Source organism: Salmo salar, chromosome 11, assembly GCF_965601325.2.
Source record: "Salmo salar chromosome 11, fSalSal1, whole genome shotgun sequence".
Lineage (NCBI taxonomy): Eukaryota > Metazoa > Chordata > Actinopteri > Salmoniformes > Salmonidae > Salmo > Salmo salar.
Window position 1 is genome coordinate 28,515,739 of NC_138301.1, and position 16,472 is coordinate 28,532,210.

The following is a 16,472-nucleotide window of genomic DNA, read 5'->3' on the forward strand; positions in this document are numbered from 1 at the left end:
TTGGTGAGTAATTACAATTGACATGCATCTCAACAGTGTGGTCCTAAAACTTGTCTTTAGGACAACTGGGCATATAAAAAAAATGTGAACAACGTTTGTTATATTTGTTAGTTTTGTTTCAGACGTGATTGTGTAGATATATATTTTGTCCTGCTACAGCAGGTTAAAGAAAACAACAGAAGCTAACTAGCAGTTGGAGACTTTATAGGGCGGCTCCGGTCTTACCTCGGTCCCTGACGGCGTGGCCCCTGGCGCGTCCATCTTTCGTTTCTTCCGAGGTCCGATGGCAGCTAGCGCGGTCAGGTTTGCGTCTCGTTGCCTCACCAGGGCCATCTCCTGTTGCTGCATCTGAGGGAGACAAAGCAACAGACATACGCTAGCTTAGCATTACTAGCTCAGCATGACCTTCAGTTACATGGGTCAACGATTCAGAGACATTGGTGAGGTGTGGGAATGTGCGAAGAAAACCTAGTTAGTAGTTATCGTACTGTACTTGTTGTTTAGATCTAATGGTCTATCATAACCAACTGTAACTATTTGACCAACTTTCAGCTGGTAGTAAAGGCATGACCAAAATCATTTGTCAGGGAAAATTTATTTCTGCCCCAACTGCCAAAGCAGACTAAGGTGTTACATATCATAAATGGATGAACACAATGGACATCATCAGTAGCAGAGGCATGTCTGTGCGCACAGAACAGGTCTTTAGCTGAGAAATTACATTTTAATGTCCATCCCTCCAGTAAACTGCCCATCTCTCTCCCTCTCTCCAAAAACCCAGAGAGAGACAAAATGGCAGCATGTTGTCAGGGATTAGCAGCGTTCATATCTGTGAGTCTGAGTGGTGAGCGGTGCAGCATGGTCACATGCCTCATAGTGATTTTTCAGTTTGTGATGTGTAAAGGGGAAGCAGTGGTGAGGCGCTGCCTGAGGTAATGTCATGTCTGACCTGGGGGCTGAGAGGGAGAAGGGCTGAGGGGAGGGAGGGGAGCGGTGTCTGACCTGGGGGCTGAGAGGGAGAAGGGCTGAGGGGAGGGAGGGGAGCGGTGTCTGACCTGGGGGCTGAGAGGGAGAAGGGCTGAGGGGAGGGAGGGGAGCGTTGCTGGGAGCTGGCCTTTCTGCTACATGGGGCTGGGGCAGGGTGGACGTGAGAGCCTGGGGTCATGGCAGCACAGAGGGCATCAGCTCCTCTCCCCCACACCCATGTGCGTCTCCTATCAACTCCAGTCACAGCCACAGCACGGAGGGGAGAAACGCCTGCCCAGTGGGGGAGAGGCCTGGGTCGAAGTGAACAGAGACAATCAATGTGTTCTTTCATGTCTTTCATGTTCTTTTATGTTATCTAAGATCGTGTGCATGTGTACAGTATGTGCGTGTTCGTGTACATGCATGCGTGTTGTCTGATCAGGGGAAATGTCATGTTGCTTTCAGATGGTGCTCTGTTTCAGCTGTTATGGGCAGCCAAGCTATATGGTGAAGGTGCTTTTTGTATCTTTGTATGCAATACCTTTGAAATGTTAGAATCCTTCTTGATCTAATGTGATTTGTTGATTCAATTTAAGTATTTAAACTGTGCGTGTGCACGTGTGTATGTGCATGTTGTCTGATCAGGGGAAATGTTGCTTTCAGATGGTGCTCTATAAAAGGTTGCATTGGTTTACAAAAACCTGATCCAAAATGTGCATGCAGTTGTCTCTGATTTTGAAAAGCCCCAGGCAAAGCATGCCCTTTAGGCTGTTGCCACTTCACATTTAGCAAGGCAAAACCGTTGAAAAATTCAAAGCACACTGACAACATAAACTAGGAGAAACTAGGAGAAAAAAACTGCAATAATAACCAGACAGAAATCCACCCAAACTTTACTGCTGCTACTGTGCATTTTCCATCACATTAAAGTATTGTAGCCGTTTTACAGGGCTGTGTGCTGTAAGCAACACGGGGTCCTGAGGAGAGGAGCAGTTCCATCACAGCTCCCAAAAACCCATAAACACGTAACGAAATGACAGGTTCAGGAAGTGATTCCAGGGAGTGTTTGGGTGTGAATTAAGGCAGAACTATGCAAATGAGGAAATCCAGTGGAAAGGAAGGAAGCAGCTGGATAATACTAGCTAGCTTCTATGGCTAGAGATTTCCATTAGACAGCTTGGGTGCAGATATCAGATGGAACTCTGGTATCAATGTTAACCCTGTCAAGCTTGGTCACATACAGAAAGCTCTGAAGGCTTGACCTCAAAGGATTCTGCTGCCTCCATGGAGAGAGAGAGGGTCTGCCTATGTGTGTGTGTGTGTGCGTGTGTGTGTGTGTGTGTGTTAGGGGTCTGGGTCCTGCTATCTCTCTGATGGCACCAGGATGCCGGGATGCATCTCTACCCTGCCTGGCAGTTGGCACCAGGCATGGGCTCACACAGCCTGCAGCGTTCTACCCTGCCTGTTCTGCCATTCAGATTTATGACTGTATGATAAATGCAGACCTCATTTCACCATCTGCAACCCTCCCTCAACCCCAACCCTCCCTCCTCCAGTCTGCATTTCCCCTCACTGGAGACTGAGGCCATAATGATGCTGGGAGAAGAGACTGATTCCAATCTGATCTGAGGCCTGCTGCCATAGTGCTTCTATAACTCTACATAAGGTGACTTCAAACCTGGGCTGCATATGAAATGACAAACTATTTCCAATACAGCGCAGTGCACTACTTTTGATCAGAGCACTATGAGTCCAGGTCAAAACTAAAGTATAGATGGATTTGACCTTACTGGCACCATATTCCCTATATAGTGCACTACGTTTTCCCTGTATAATGCCCTCCATTTAACCAGGTCAAACGTAGTGCAGTTTATATGCCTAGGTTGCCCTTTTGGACGCACCCCTGGGCTGGGCCTGTGTACGGTGTATTATTGACTAGTCTAACCTATGGATGAGAAGCCTCAACTAGATTACCACCAAGGTCACTGAAATACAGTCTACAGCTCAAAACAATAGAATAAAATAACAAATAACCAACAAACATATATTTGCCAGGTTCGATCAATGTCTGCGCTTAAGTATTTGGTTCTCCCTAAGTCTCTTAAAAACCAGTTCCTGCAGTCTGCCCACATGCCCTTTGGATCCAGGGAAGGAGACTTGTAAACTCAAATTATTTACAAAGGTCAGGAGAAGTAGAACATTGGTTAGATGTGATGCAAAAATCCCCAGATAGAATCTCCAATCAATGTGTTTGCCCAGTAGTCAGGCTACACTTCCTATAGCTAGAGGTCTGGTTTCAATACACAAACAGCAATGTTAACACCTTTAACATCATAACAAGATGACTGGAAAAAGTATTCAGTAGATGGATTGAGTGAAGTAAAGAAACAGTCAATATCAGAAGAGTGGATTTGTTTGTCTTTTATAGGCCTATTCTGTCCCATTTGTTGGCTGAGGTTTTCCCATGCTTATTTACTTGGTTGTTCCTTTTTCTGAATTATTTACAGTAGTAACAAACTCAGTCAGGGCTATGCCCTAAATGCTTCACAAAAAATTCAGCCCTTCAAGCATCAAACCCACATAAAAACCTATGCACAGTTCTTTGTCTCCGCACAAGGAAAGAACACGATGTCCATGTTCTCTACATGATGCAAAAATGTCTGAAACAGGGAAAGTCAGACAGCTAGAGAGAGATCGTTCTTCAGACAGACAGCAATCAGATAAACCCCACATACACAGAAGAGTCAGTTCCATAAGCCACAATGTCCAACCTGACGTTTTCTATCTGTGCAGTTCACTTGGTAACAAAGGCTTCTACCCCCTGGCCTGGGGGACTAGCTGCTCGCCTCGCGGCCCCCCAGACGCTTACAGACAGATGTCCTTGGTGGAGCAGAACGCAGAGCAGAGAGGAGGCAGGGCAGGCAGGCAGGGCTAACATCACAGACGGCTGTGGGGCTGTGGAGGAGAGGAGCAAGGGGCTCTCTGCCCTCTAAAAGGGCCCAGGATAAAGGCAGGGCAGGGGGCCTATGCTGATCTCTATCCCCAGCCCAGACCTGGTCTGAGGGCCAAGGGGGCACAGCAGGGAAACTCTAAGGGCCACAACAACCCATATAATAAGCTATATACTGTCACGTCCTGACCATAGAAAGCTGTTATTTTCTATGGTAAAGTAGGTCAGGGCGTGACAGGGGGGTTTTCTAGTTTAGTTTTTCTATGTTGTCATGTTCTAGTTTTGTATTTCTATGTTGGGTTTTGTTTGGTATGATCTCCAATTAGAGGCAGCTGGTCATCGTTGTTTCTAATTGGAGATCATACTTAAGTAGGGTTTTTTCCCACCTGGGTTTGTGGGAGATTGTTTTTGAGTTTGTGTATGTTTCACCTCTGCTTCACGGTTTGTTGTTTTCTTATTCAGTTTATTTATATGTATTGCATAGTTTCACAGTGAAAATAAAATGTGGAACGACACACACGCTGCACTTTGGTCTGCTCCTTCCTACGACAACCGTGACATATACTGTATACTGAGGGTGTGTGCACGCATGTGTGTGTGTGCGTGCATGGGTACGTGCATTAACCTCTCTAGGATAGGTGGCACCAAATTGTCCCACCTACGTAACAGCCAGTGTAATCCCGTGGCGCGTTATTCAAAAACCTCAAAAATGCAAAAACTTAAATTTTTCAAACATATGACTATTTTACACCATTTTAAAGACAAGACTCTCGTTAATCTAACCACACTGTCCGATTTCAAAAAGGCTTTACAACGAAAGCAAAACATTAGATTATGTCAGCAGAGTACCCAGCCAGAAATAATCAGACACCCATTTTTCAAACTAGCATATAATGTCACATAAACCCAAACCACAGCTAAATGCAGCACTAACCTTTGATGATCTTCATCAGATGACAACCCTAGGACATTATGTTATACAATACATGCATATTTTGTTCAATCAAGTTCATATTTATATCAAAAACCAGCTTTTTACATTAGCATGTGACTAGCATTCCCACCGAACACTGCCGGTGAATTTACTAAATTACTCACGATAAACGTTCACAAAAAGCATAACAATTATTTTAAGAATTATAGATACAGAACTCCTCTATGCACTCGATATGTCCGATTTTAAAATAGCTTTTCGGTGAAAGCACATTTTGCAATATTCTCAGTAGATAGCCCGGCATCACAGGGCTAGCTATTTAGACACCCAGCAAGTTTAGCACTCACCAAAGTCAGATTTACTATAAGAAAAATGTTATTACCTTTGCTGTCTTCGTCAGAATGCACCCCCAGGACTTCTACTTCAATAACAAATGTTGGTTTGGTTCAAAATAATCCATAGTTATATCCAAACAGCAGCGTTTTGTTCGTGCGTTCAAGACACTATCCGAAAGGGTAAAGAAGGGTGACGAGCATGGCGCAATTCGTGACAAAAAATGTCTAAATATTCCATTACCGTACTTCGAAGCATGTCAACCGCTGTTTAAAATCAATTTGTATGCCATTTTTCTCATAAAAAAGCGATAATATTCTGACCGGGAATCTGCGTTTAGGTAAACAGACGAAAGAAAATAAAGCATGGGGTCGACTCGGGCACGCGCCTAAGCCCATAGTACTCTGATCGGCCACTTGCCAAAAGCGATAATGTGTTTCAGCCAGAGGCTGCCTCGATATCGTTCAGCTTTTTCCCGGGCTCTGAGAGCCTCTGGGAGCCGTAGGAAGTGTCACGTTAGAGCAAAAATCCTCAGTCTTCAATAAAAAGAGCCAAGATGAAACACAACTTGTCAGACAGGCCACTTCCTGCATGGAATCTTCTCAGGTTTTGGCCTGCCATTTGAGTTCTGTTATACTCACAGACACCATTCAAACAGTTTTAGAAACTTTAGGGTGTTTTCTATCCAAAGCCAATAATTATATGCATATTCTAGTTACTGGGCAGGAGTAGTAACCAGATAAAAAAACGTACCCGATTTAATCCGGCCGTGTCAATACTGCCCCCTAGCCCTAACAGGTTAACTTCCTACTTTTGCAGCTACCTAAATCCATGCATTTGATTTCATCCCTTGACACCCGCACAGCAGACTTTTTTTTGTTGGTAACTATATGACGCAGTCTGTCTCTTCATTCTATGAACATCTGTGAGCTTTAAGGCCTTTTCTCATTTAAAATGCCTGCTAGTTAAGCAAGGGGAGTCTAAGCTGAATCACCAATCAGATCTCCAACCTCATCTCAACTCAGTAGACTTCCAATATGACTGGGCCAATCTGCTTTGTCTCCCAATGTTTTAGCCCTGACCTACTGATGTGGGGGCTGTGTTTGGTAGAGCTACAGTATAGCTGTGGTATACAGGTGACAGTGTCTGTGATTTATTTAGAATTCAAGGTACACTTAAACAGCATGGTTACCGCAGCATTCTGCAGCAATACGCCATCCCATCTGATTTGCGATTAGTGGGACTATCATTCGTTTTTCAACAGGACAAGAACCCAACACACCTCCAGGCTGGGTAAGGGCTATTTGACCAAGAAGGAGAGTGATGGAGTGCTGCATCAGATGACCTGGCCTCCACAATCACCCAAACTCAACCCAATTGAGATGGTTTGGGATGAGTTGGACCGCAGAGTGAAGGAAAAGCAGCCAACAAGTGCTCAGCATATGTGGGAACTCCTTCAAGACTGTTGGAAAAGCATTCCAGGTGAAGCTGGTTGTTGACAGAATGCCAAGAGTGTGCAAAGCTGTCATCAAGGGAAAGGGTGGCTACTTTGAAAAATCTAAAATATATTTTGATTTATTAAACACTTTTTGGGTTATTACATGGTTCCATATGTGTTATGTCATAGTTTTGATGTCTTCACTATATTCTACAATGTAGAAAATAACAAAAAATCGAGAAAAACACTTGAATGAGTAGATGTGTCCAAACTTTTGACTGGTCATGTATATTCTTCAAAAATCTTTGTGCCTTCAGAAAGTATTCATACCCCTTGACTTATTCCACATTTTGTTTTGTTACAGCCTGAATTCAAAATGGATGAAATAGATGTTTTTCTCACCCATCTACACACAATACCCCATTATGACAATGTGAAAACATGCTTTTAGAATTTTTTGCTAATATTGACAATGAAAAACAGAAATATCTCACTCATATCCAGTAATTATTCACACCCCTTTGCTATGACACTCCAAATTGATCTGAGGTTCATCCGATTTACTTTGATGTGTCGCTACAACTTGACTGGAGTCCATCTGTGGCCATTTCAATTGTTTGGACATGGTTTAGAAAGAAACACACTCGTCTACAGTGGGGGGGAAAAGTATTTGATCCCCTGCTGATTTTGTACATTTGCCCACTTACAAAGAAATGGTCAGTCTATAATTTTAATGGTAGGTTTATTTGAACAGTGAGAGACAGAATAACAACAAAAAAATCCAGAAAAACGCATGTCAAAAATGTTATAAAATGATTTGCATTTTAATGAGGGAAATAAGTATTTGACCCCTCTGCAAAACATGACTTAGTACTTGGTGGCAAAACCCTTGTTGGCAAATCACAGAGGTCAGACGTTTCTTGTAGTTGGCCACCAGGTTTGCACACATCTCAGGAGGGATTTTGTCCCACTCCTCTTTGCAGATCTTCTCCAAGTCATTAAGGTTTCGAGGCTGACGTTTGGCAACTCGAACCTTCAGCTCCCTCCACAGATTTTCTATGGGATTAAGGTCTGGAGACTGGCTAGGCCACTCCAGGACCTTAATGTGCTTCTTCTTGAGCCACTCCTTTGTTGCCTTGGCCGTGTGTTTTGGGTCATTGTCATGCTGGAATACCCATCCACGACCCATTTTCAATGCCCTGGCTGAGGGAAGGAGGTTCTCACCTAAGATTTGACAGTACATGGCCCCGTCAAATGATGCAGTGAAGTTGTCCTTTCCCCTTAGCAGAAAAAACCCCCAAAGCATAATGTTTCCACCTCCATGTTTGACGGTGGAGATGGTGTTCTTGGGGTCATAGGCAGCATTCCTCCTCCTCCAAACATGGTGAGTTGAGTTGATGCCAAAGAGCTCAATTTTGGTCTCATCTGACCACAACACTTTCACCCAGTTGTCCTCTGAATCATTCAGATGTTCATTGGCAAACTTTAGACGGGCATGTATATGTATTCCTGAGCAGGGGGACCTTGCGGGCGCTGCAGGATTTCAGTCCTTCACGGCGTAGTGTGTTACCAATTGTTTTCTTGGTGACTATGGTCCCAGCTGCCTTGAGATCATTGACAAGATCCTCCCGTGTAGTTCTGGGCTGAATCCTCACCGTTCTCATGATCATTGCAACCCCACGAGGTGAGAACTTGCATGGAACCCCAGGCCGAGGGATATTGACAGTTCTTTTGTGTTTCTTCCATTTGCGAATAATCGCACCAAATGTTGTCACCTTCTCACCAAGCTGCTTGGCGATGGTCTTGTAGCCCATTCCAGCCTTGTGTAGGTCTACAATCTTGTCCCTGACATCCTTGGAGAGCTCTTTGGTCTTGGCCATGGTGGAGAGTTTGGAATCTGATTGATTGATTGCTTCTGTGGACAGGTGTCTTTTTTACAGGTAACAAGCTGCGGTTAGGAGCACTCCTTTTAAGAGTGTGCTCCTAATCTCAGCTCGTTACCTGTATAAAAGACACCTGGGAGCCAGAAATCTTTCTGATTGAGAGGGGGTCAAATACTTATTTCCCTCATTAAAATGCAAATCATTTTATAACATTTTTGAAATGTGTTTTTCTGGATTTTGTTGTTGTTATTCTGTCTCTCACTGTTCAAATAAACCTACCATTAAAATTATAGACTGATCATTTCTTTGTCAGTGGGCAAACGTACAAAATCAGCAGGGGATCATATACTTTTTCCCCCTACTGTATATAAGGTCCGACAGCTGACAGTGCATGTCAGAGCTGAAACTATACCATGAAGTCCAAGGAACTGTCTGTAGATCTCTGAGATAGAATTGTGATGAGGCATATATCTTGGGAAGAAATATGGAACGACCCAGACTTTGCCTAGAGCTGTCCCTCCGACCAAACTGAGCAACCGGGCAAGAAGGACCAGGCAAGAAGGACCTCATGGAGTTGACCAAGAACCCAGTTCCATGACAGAAATGGGAGAACCTGCCAGAAGTACAGTCTCTACAGCACTTCACCAATCTGGGCTTTATGGGAGAGATGGAAGCCACTCCAGAGAAAAAGGCACATGACATCACACCTGGAGTTTGCAAAAAGACATGTGAAAGGCAAAAGATTCTGTGGTCTGATGAGACAAAAATGTAACTCTTTGGCCTGAATGCAAAAAGTTACTTTTGGAGAAAACCAGGCACAGCTCATCACCCGTCGAACGCCATCCCTACTGTGAAGCATGGTGGTGGCAACATCATGCTATGGGGATGCTTTTCAGCAGCAGGGACTGGTAAGGATAGAGGGGACCATGAATGGAGTCAAATACAGGTAAATCCTTGATGAGAACTTGCTTCAGAGTGCAAACAACCTTAGACTGGGGCAAAGATTTACATTCAAACAGGACAATGACCCCAAGCATACAGCCAAAGCAACGCTGGAATGGCTTCAGAAGAAGAATGTGAAAGTCCTTCAGTATTCCAGCCAAAGCCTAGACTTGAATCCCATTGAAAATATGTGGAAAGACTTGAAGATTGCTGTTCACCGCCACTCCCAATCTAACTTAACAGAGCTTGAGAAAATCTTAAAGGAAGAATGGGATAAAATCTCCAAATCCAGATGTGAAAAGCTGATAGACATACCCAAGACAACTCAAAGCTGTAATCGCCTCCGAAAGGCGCTTCTACAAAGTATTGGCTCGGTGGTGTGAATACTTACGTAAATTAGATATTTCTGTATTTCTTTTTCAATAAATTTGCTAAATGTTTCTAAAAATATGTTTTTGCTTTGTCATTATAGGGTACTGTGTGTAGATGGGTGAGAAAGAAACAATTTATGTATTCCATTTTGAATTCAGGCTGTAACACAACAAAATGTGGAATAAGTCAAGGGGTATGAATACTTTCTGAAGGCACTGTATATAATCTATTTAAAAGTCCAAAAATGGATGTAGCAATCTCAGATTGCCCCTTCAACTGAACTGGATTTGGATCCAAATGATCCCAAATAGATACAGGAAAGAAAATGGTCTGACACATAGGACAGCGTCTTTCAATTTTAGTTTTTACAATTGTTTTATGCACCATAATATGTATTTATTCTGAGTAAACACACATACTGTAGGTTGGTATGAGTCACTGCATTAAGGAATGATTATACATAGACATGGTTATCACAATGAATACATGAATGTGCAGTGATTAATACCACATTGAGGAATTTCAGTCAAGGTTTTTCTTCACCATAAAATAGAGAGATGAAGAAAGCCTCGGTTTGCTGTCATTTACATTATACATATACGTTACCGTTGGAAATGAACCCTAGTTATAGTCTCAGCGTGTTCTATTTTCTCCTGAGCTGGATGGATACGTCAGAACTATTTCCAGAGCCAACAACCAATTATTCAGCGCCATGAGCCCTCCCCGGAGCTAAGGTCATTATGTGAGGGCCACTATCATGACCCTACGGTTCGTATTTATTTGCAACTTATTTGCAGAAATTAAACCGTGTATAAAGACTGTGTACATAAAATTGATTGTGTAAAAAACACACTCCAAAACCCATCCATAGAGCTAGTATTATCATTCTGTAGAATAACTTTTGTAGAATATTTTTTAAAGAATAGGAGTTTTAAACAGAAGAACCCAGAAATCACCAATAAGCATATTCAAGCAGCAGCATTATAAGGAAGCGCCAGGAAAGCGGTGATCATTAAAAATAATGCTTATCTAAGGGAAAATGTCCAACTCGAAATGTTCTTCTTTCACATTGTCTCCCTTTACATGCGACCGTGCTTGGGCTAGCAGTCTTCTCTCTCCCTCTTTCTTTCCCCTCTCTTTTTAAAGAGTTAGATTTGGTGCTCATCACCTTTCTATTGATCACATATCATTTGCATCTAGGAAAAGATGTGAACTCAGATATTCAAGAGGACGAGGACGATCGCAATGATTTATTCATTTCTAAATCAAAAAAGTGGAAGGTAGATGAGAAGAGAGAGAATCTTCACAGGGAAGCAGGGAGAGAGAGAAGGCAGGCATGCAGCGGAGGGGAGAGGAGACTGCAGGGCACTGAGGCTGGGCTCCTCTTTCACACTAGCCTCCAGGCACGTGGTGTGCAAGTCCTGCTAATTACCAAGGTGAATCATGCTGCCGCTCTCTAATTAGCCAACATGACAATCTAATGGAAACATGCAGGCAGAGCTGGCACACTTAGAGAATCAACTCACAAAGAAAGTCCCCTCTCTTTTATACTACCCTCCTCTTCCTTCCCCCGTGAATTTCTATACAAATTACATTTCTCAAATAAAAAGGGGGCAAGCTGGTTGAGATTTTGTTCTCCTGTGCAGGTACAGTTTAGAAAGGGAAGAGGTTAAGAGAATACGAGTTGGTCTGGCTGGTCAGGATTTAGCTCTTCTTCTCTCCTCTGTGTGTGTGGTGTTTGTTCCCTAATTGAAACGTGTCCACATTCCTGCCTCCTCTCCTCTCCCTGTTATCCCGGGAACGGAGGGAGGCTGGCTGGCACCCCGCCACGAGCGTAGCTCAGCGTACCCAATTCCCCTGTCGCAGGAGTCCCAAGGAGTGCTACAGCGCACAAAGAAAAAGTGGTCCTACAGGCTTCTTTTGCAAGAGAAGACGAGCCGCAATCTCCCTCTGAGGCAAATCTCATTTTTTTGTTGTTTTCCTTCTCATTACAGGACTTTGTAATATTCCAAAACACACAGGAACACCAAAGGTATTTTTAAAAGCCCGGTGATTTTTTCTTTATATGTCTTGAGGAGAAAAAAAAGGGGGGGGGGGGGGGGAACTGAGAGAAGTTGAAACTCCAGACAACAAAGCAACAAATAAAACAAAAAAATAGTGCTAGTGTGGACTATTTACTAGGCTGTGCATATTGAGGAGTTAATCAAAACAGATCTTCATTCTGAAATAATTAAATGAACAATTAAATAGCCCCGCTTTGATCTTTCAAACAACACTGATGAAACACTTCAACAATGGGAAATATTTGAGAAGACGTGTGGATATCTGATATTTGCATGTATCTACATACACATTTGTAATAACCACTAAGAGGTTAGAGGTACTTAACCTCACTGTTTTTTCTATAGTTGAACACAATCTTCCATGTACAGAGACTCTCAAAGAGCATATCTTAAAAGCCAAACGTAAAAGTTCAATGAAAGGGAGAGATTTACTGCCATGTTTTGGTCCTTACAGTATATCACCAAATGTCAGCGCTCTGTTAACTAGCCCAAACTGGCTTCATAATCATAGTGATTATTCTGACAGGCTTTAGCCCTGAGCATGCCTAACAGCGGGCGCTCTACACTGGGTACGATGACGGGTTCTGTGGAGCCAAACAATGAGAGGCCGTGAACCACAGATACAACAGACACAAAAGCACTAATAAATGCATGGCACTGTAGCCTTGTCCTCTGACACCTCTGACAATAGAGGAGAAATAGCGCTGCATGACGGGGCCTGTTGCACAAGCGGTTTTACAAGCTAATAATATGACCTGGTCATCTGTGGGGGATGCTGGGGAAATCATGTCTTAGAGCAAATTATGTCTTGGAGCACATTGGTTACATCCAGAGGTTATAATTAAAATAAGTTGGCTAAATCTACAATATCTCTTGATGGAGGTGGGAAGAGAAAAATGTAAAAATGTTGACTAGTGTTTCTATGTCATGTTGATGCTACTGACTGCAAGTCAATCCAGTAATACACTATGTGGATGTATGTCGATGTTTATGCATCTGGCTAGGACAGACTGTACATATAACGCCTCTTGCTTTTAATTGGTGCCATACAAGGTTAAGAGTTGAGCAAGGGCAGAATTCATTGCTGCGTGGTTCAAGACATTTCATGATCAATCCTGGTGTGCAAACGAGGCAAGAAAAAAACTCCCTCTGAACGCCTGAGGAGGAAAAATATTTGAGGAAAATTATTCTAACAAAAAGCTGAGCGATTCCCATTGGACAGCTCTCAGTTTCACACGGGTCTGGAATCACTCTGAGGTAAAGTGGAGCAACGCTGCAAGGACACAGATCTGACTGGCTGGATGAGGAGAGGAAGGGAAGACAGGGGCTCCCACATCTCACCCCCCCCAACACCCCCTCAGCCCCCTCTGGCCTGCTGATATGGGGGTGTCATTCAGAGAAACCAAGAGCTGTCTTAACAACAGTCTCACTGACAGTCCTTATGGTCAAAGACACATAAACTGTATAGTGATATGCCTCTAAATAAACTGGCTATGTTCAATTCTTGTGGAGGATCATCTTTATGTAAAACTCCAGTCTTGGGTAACAGCTGGATGTGCAGGCTTTCATTCCAGCCCTGCAGTAACACACCAGCTTTAGCTAATCATGTCCAGACTGAAGACCATGATTAGTTGATTATTTAAATCAGGTGTGTTTGAGGAAGGCACAAAAGACAGGCTTCTGTGTCCAACTGTCCATCCCCTGATATTCCTCCGCATCAACATGTCACCTGATGATGCCAAAGTTCACCTCTTTCAATTCCTATTTTACCAGGAAGTTTATCATAGGTGTATCAAGCTGTGATAAGTCTGTAACCCATTTTACAACTATTTCAATGATCTAAATGTTTATTTTCGTGGGAAACCTGAAGCAAAAAGCTTGCACTCAGCCTTGGCTTTGCATGTGGTGTATAAAATATAATTGGGCTTTTCCAATAGCACATTTACCATGAATTATTTATGGTTTTCAACAAATTAGATTCTAAAGCCATGGCCCGAAACATCAATGACCTGCAATTCTTAGCTGGTTTGATCGAGAATGAAATAAGGAGGATAAGGGCCATCATCAAAATAAAAGCCTGTCCTTACAAAGGCAACAAATTCTAGGGAAACCATTTATCCCAATCAGATGACAGACGTTTGACCGACTCCTCCCAACCAATCATAGGCTAAAGAGCTGAGCGACCTCTCAGTTGTGTTCTCAAAGCCAGAACCATCCCAATGGGAACAAACTGGTTAAATCAACGTTGTTTCAACGTTATTTGTCAATGTATTGTGACGTGTCATCAACTCTTATTTTGAGGGTAAAATTTCAACCACAGGATTGTGACCATGGTAACCAAATTGCAACATAGACAAACCTTGTATAAAATATGTTGAATTTGTACCTTTAAAACTACGTCAGATCTACAACGTTATATCCACTATCAGACAAAAAACAATAGGCTGGGCAGCACCTTCTACTGGATAATTGATCTATCTACAGGTATCCTTTGGTCTCCCTTCCAGGGTTTTAACCGAGCCCAGCCCTGATCAATTTTGATATTTGTCACTGACTATTACCAATGTGATATCGTGAGAATGATTGTTGAGCGATCTCCACTTAAAAACAAAACAGATTCACTGCTGCTATCGAAGTCATTACAAAGGGCAGGTTTAACAGAGCAAAATAAATGTGAGCAAATCAGTTAAAGAATAGGACTAAATCAAATCAAACTTTATTTAAAGTGCATTTAAAGTTTGATTTAGTCCTTTTCTTTCACTTAGATTTTTGGTTGAGATGGAGACGTACATAAATCCAACATAGCAATTATTAATTTGTAGACAAACTGGAATTAATGCCAGACTACATCAGTGGCACAGAGAAGAAACTATCCAAGCAGAAGATAAACCTCCTTCAAATGTTAAAATTTGAAGGAGAAAAACATTGAAAAACATTTCAATATCACTTCAGAAATGCAATACATTTAGCCTATTAACTTGTTGACAAGTTAACAAATGATACAATATGTTGATATCACATCTCCAACTCAACCAAAAATAAAGTTTAAATAATGGGATTAAGCTTGTGGTTCAGATGGAACTTTCCAAGCGGTAGATACCCTACCGTTGAAAAGTTTGGGGTCACTTAGAAATGTCCTTGTTTAAAAAAATTTGGTCCATCAAAATAACATAAAATTGATCAGAAATACAGTGTAGACATTGTTAATGTTGTAAATGACTATTAAAGCTGGAAACGACAGATTTGTTTTATGGAATATCTACATCGGAGTACAGAGGCCCATTATCAGCAACCATCACTCCTGTGTTCCAATGGCACGTTGTGTTACTGTAGCTAATCCAAGTTGATCATTTTAAAATTATGTTAGCACAGCTGAAAACTGTTGTTCTGATTAAAGAAGCAATAAAACTGGCCTTCTTTAGACTAGTTGAGTATCTGGAGCATCAGCATTTGTGGGTTCGATTACAGGCTCAAAATGGCCAGAAACAAACACTTATTCTGAAACTTGTCAGTCTATTCTTGTTCTGAGAAATGAAGGCTAATCCATGCGAGAAATTGCCAAGAAACAGAAGATCTCGTGCAATGCTGTGTACTACTCCCTTCACAGAACAGCGCAAACTGGCTCTAACCAGAATAGAAAGAGGAGTGTGAGGCCCCGGTGCACAACTGAGCAAGAAAACAAGTACATTAGAGTGTCTAGTTTGAGAAACAGAAGCCTCACAAGTCCTCAACTGGCAGCTTCATTAAATAGTACCCGCAAAACACCAGTCTCAACGTCAACAGTGAAGAGGTGACTCCGGGAGGCTGGCCTTCTAGGCAGAGTTCCTCTGTCCAGTGTCTGTGTTATTTTGCCCATTTTATTCTTTTCTTTTTATTGGCCTGAGATATAGCTTTTTCTTTGCAACTCTTCCTAGAAGGCCAGCATCCCGGAGTCGCCTATTCACTGTTGACTTTGAGACTGGTGTTGAGGGTACTAGTTTTCAGCTATGCTAACATAATTGCAAAAGGATCAATTGATCAAATGATCAATTAGCCTTTTAAAATGATCAACTTGGATTAGCTAACACAACGTGCCATTGGAACACAGGAGTGATGGTTGCTGATAATTGCCTCTGTACGCCTATGTACAGTTGAAGTCGGAAGTTTACATACACTTAGGTTGGAGTCATTAAAACTCGTTTTTCAACCACTCCACACATTTCACATATTTGGCTAAGGTGTATGTAAACTTCCGACTTCAACTGTAGATATTCCATTTAAAAAAATCTGACATTTCCAGCTACAATAGTAATTTACAACATTAACAACGTCTACACTGTATTTATGATACATGTTATGTTATTTAATGGACAAAAAAATTGCTTTTCTTTCAAAAACCACGACATTTCTAAGTGACCCCAAACCTTTGAATGGTAGTGTACATCTCCTTCAAATGTTGAGGTTGTTTGCGTTGTCAACCAAACACAATTCAAAATGACTGTTGTAATATATTAAATAGCCTAAATATAATTAAATATCTTCCAAGCTAATGTATTATTAAACCTTAAAATGAGTAACACATCCATGGCCTCATTTTGAGGTTACTGTAACT

At 42.1% G+C, this 16,472-nt stretch overlaps 1 protein-coding gene across 1 annotated transcript in view; it reads right to left on the reverse strand.

Moving 5' to 3' along the window:
• LOC106562390 (transcription initiation factor TFIID subunit 4) overlaps positions 1-16,472 on the reverse strand; it is a 97,217-nt gene that overhangs the window by 32,929 nt on the left and 47,816 nt on the right. The window contains exon 13 of the mRNA XM_045689292.2: positions 226-348. Within this exon, the coding sequence (XP_045545248.2) occupies positions 226-348 (123 nt within the window). The remainder of the gene's footprint in view (positions 1-225; positions 349-16,472) is intronic.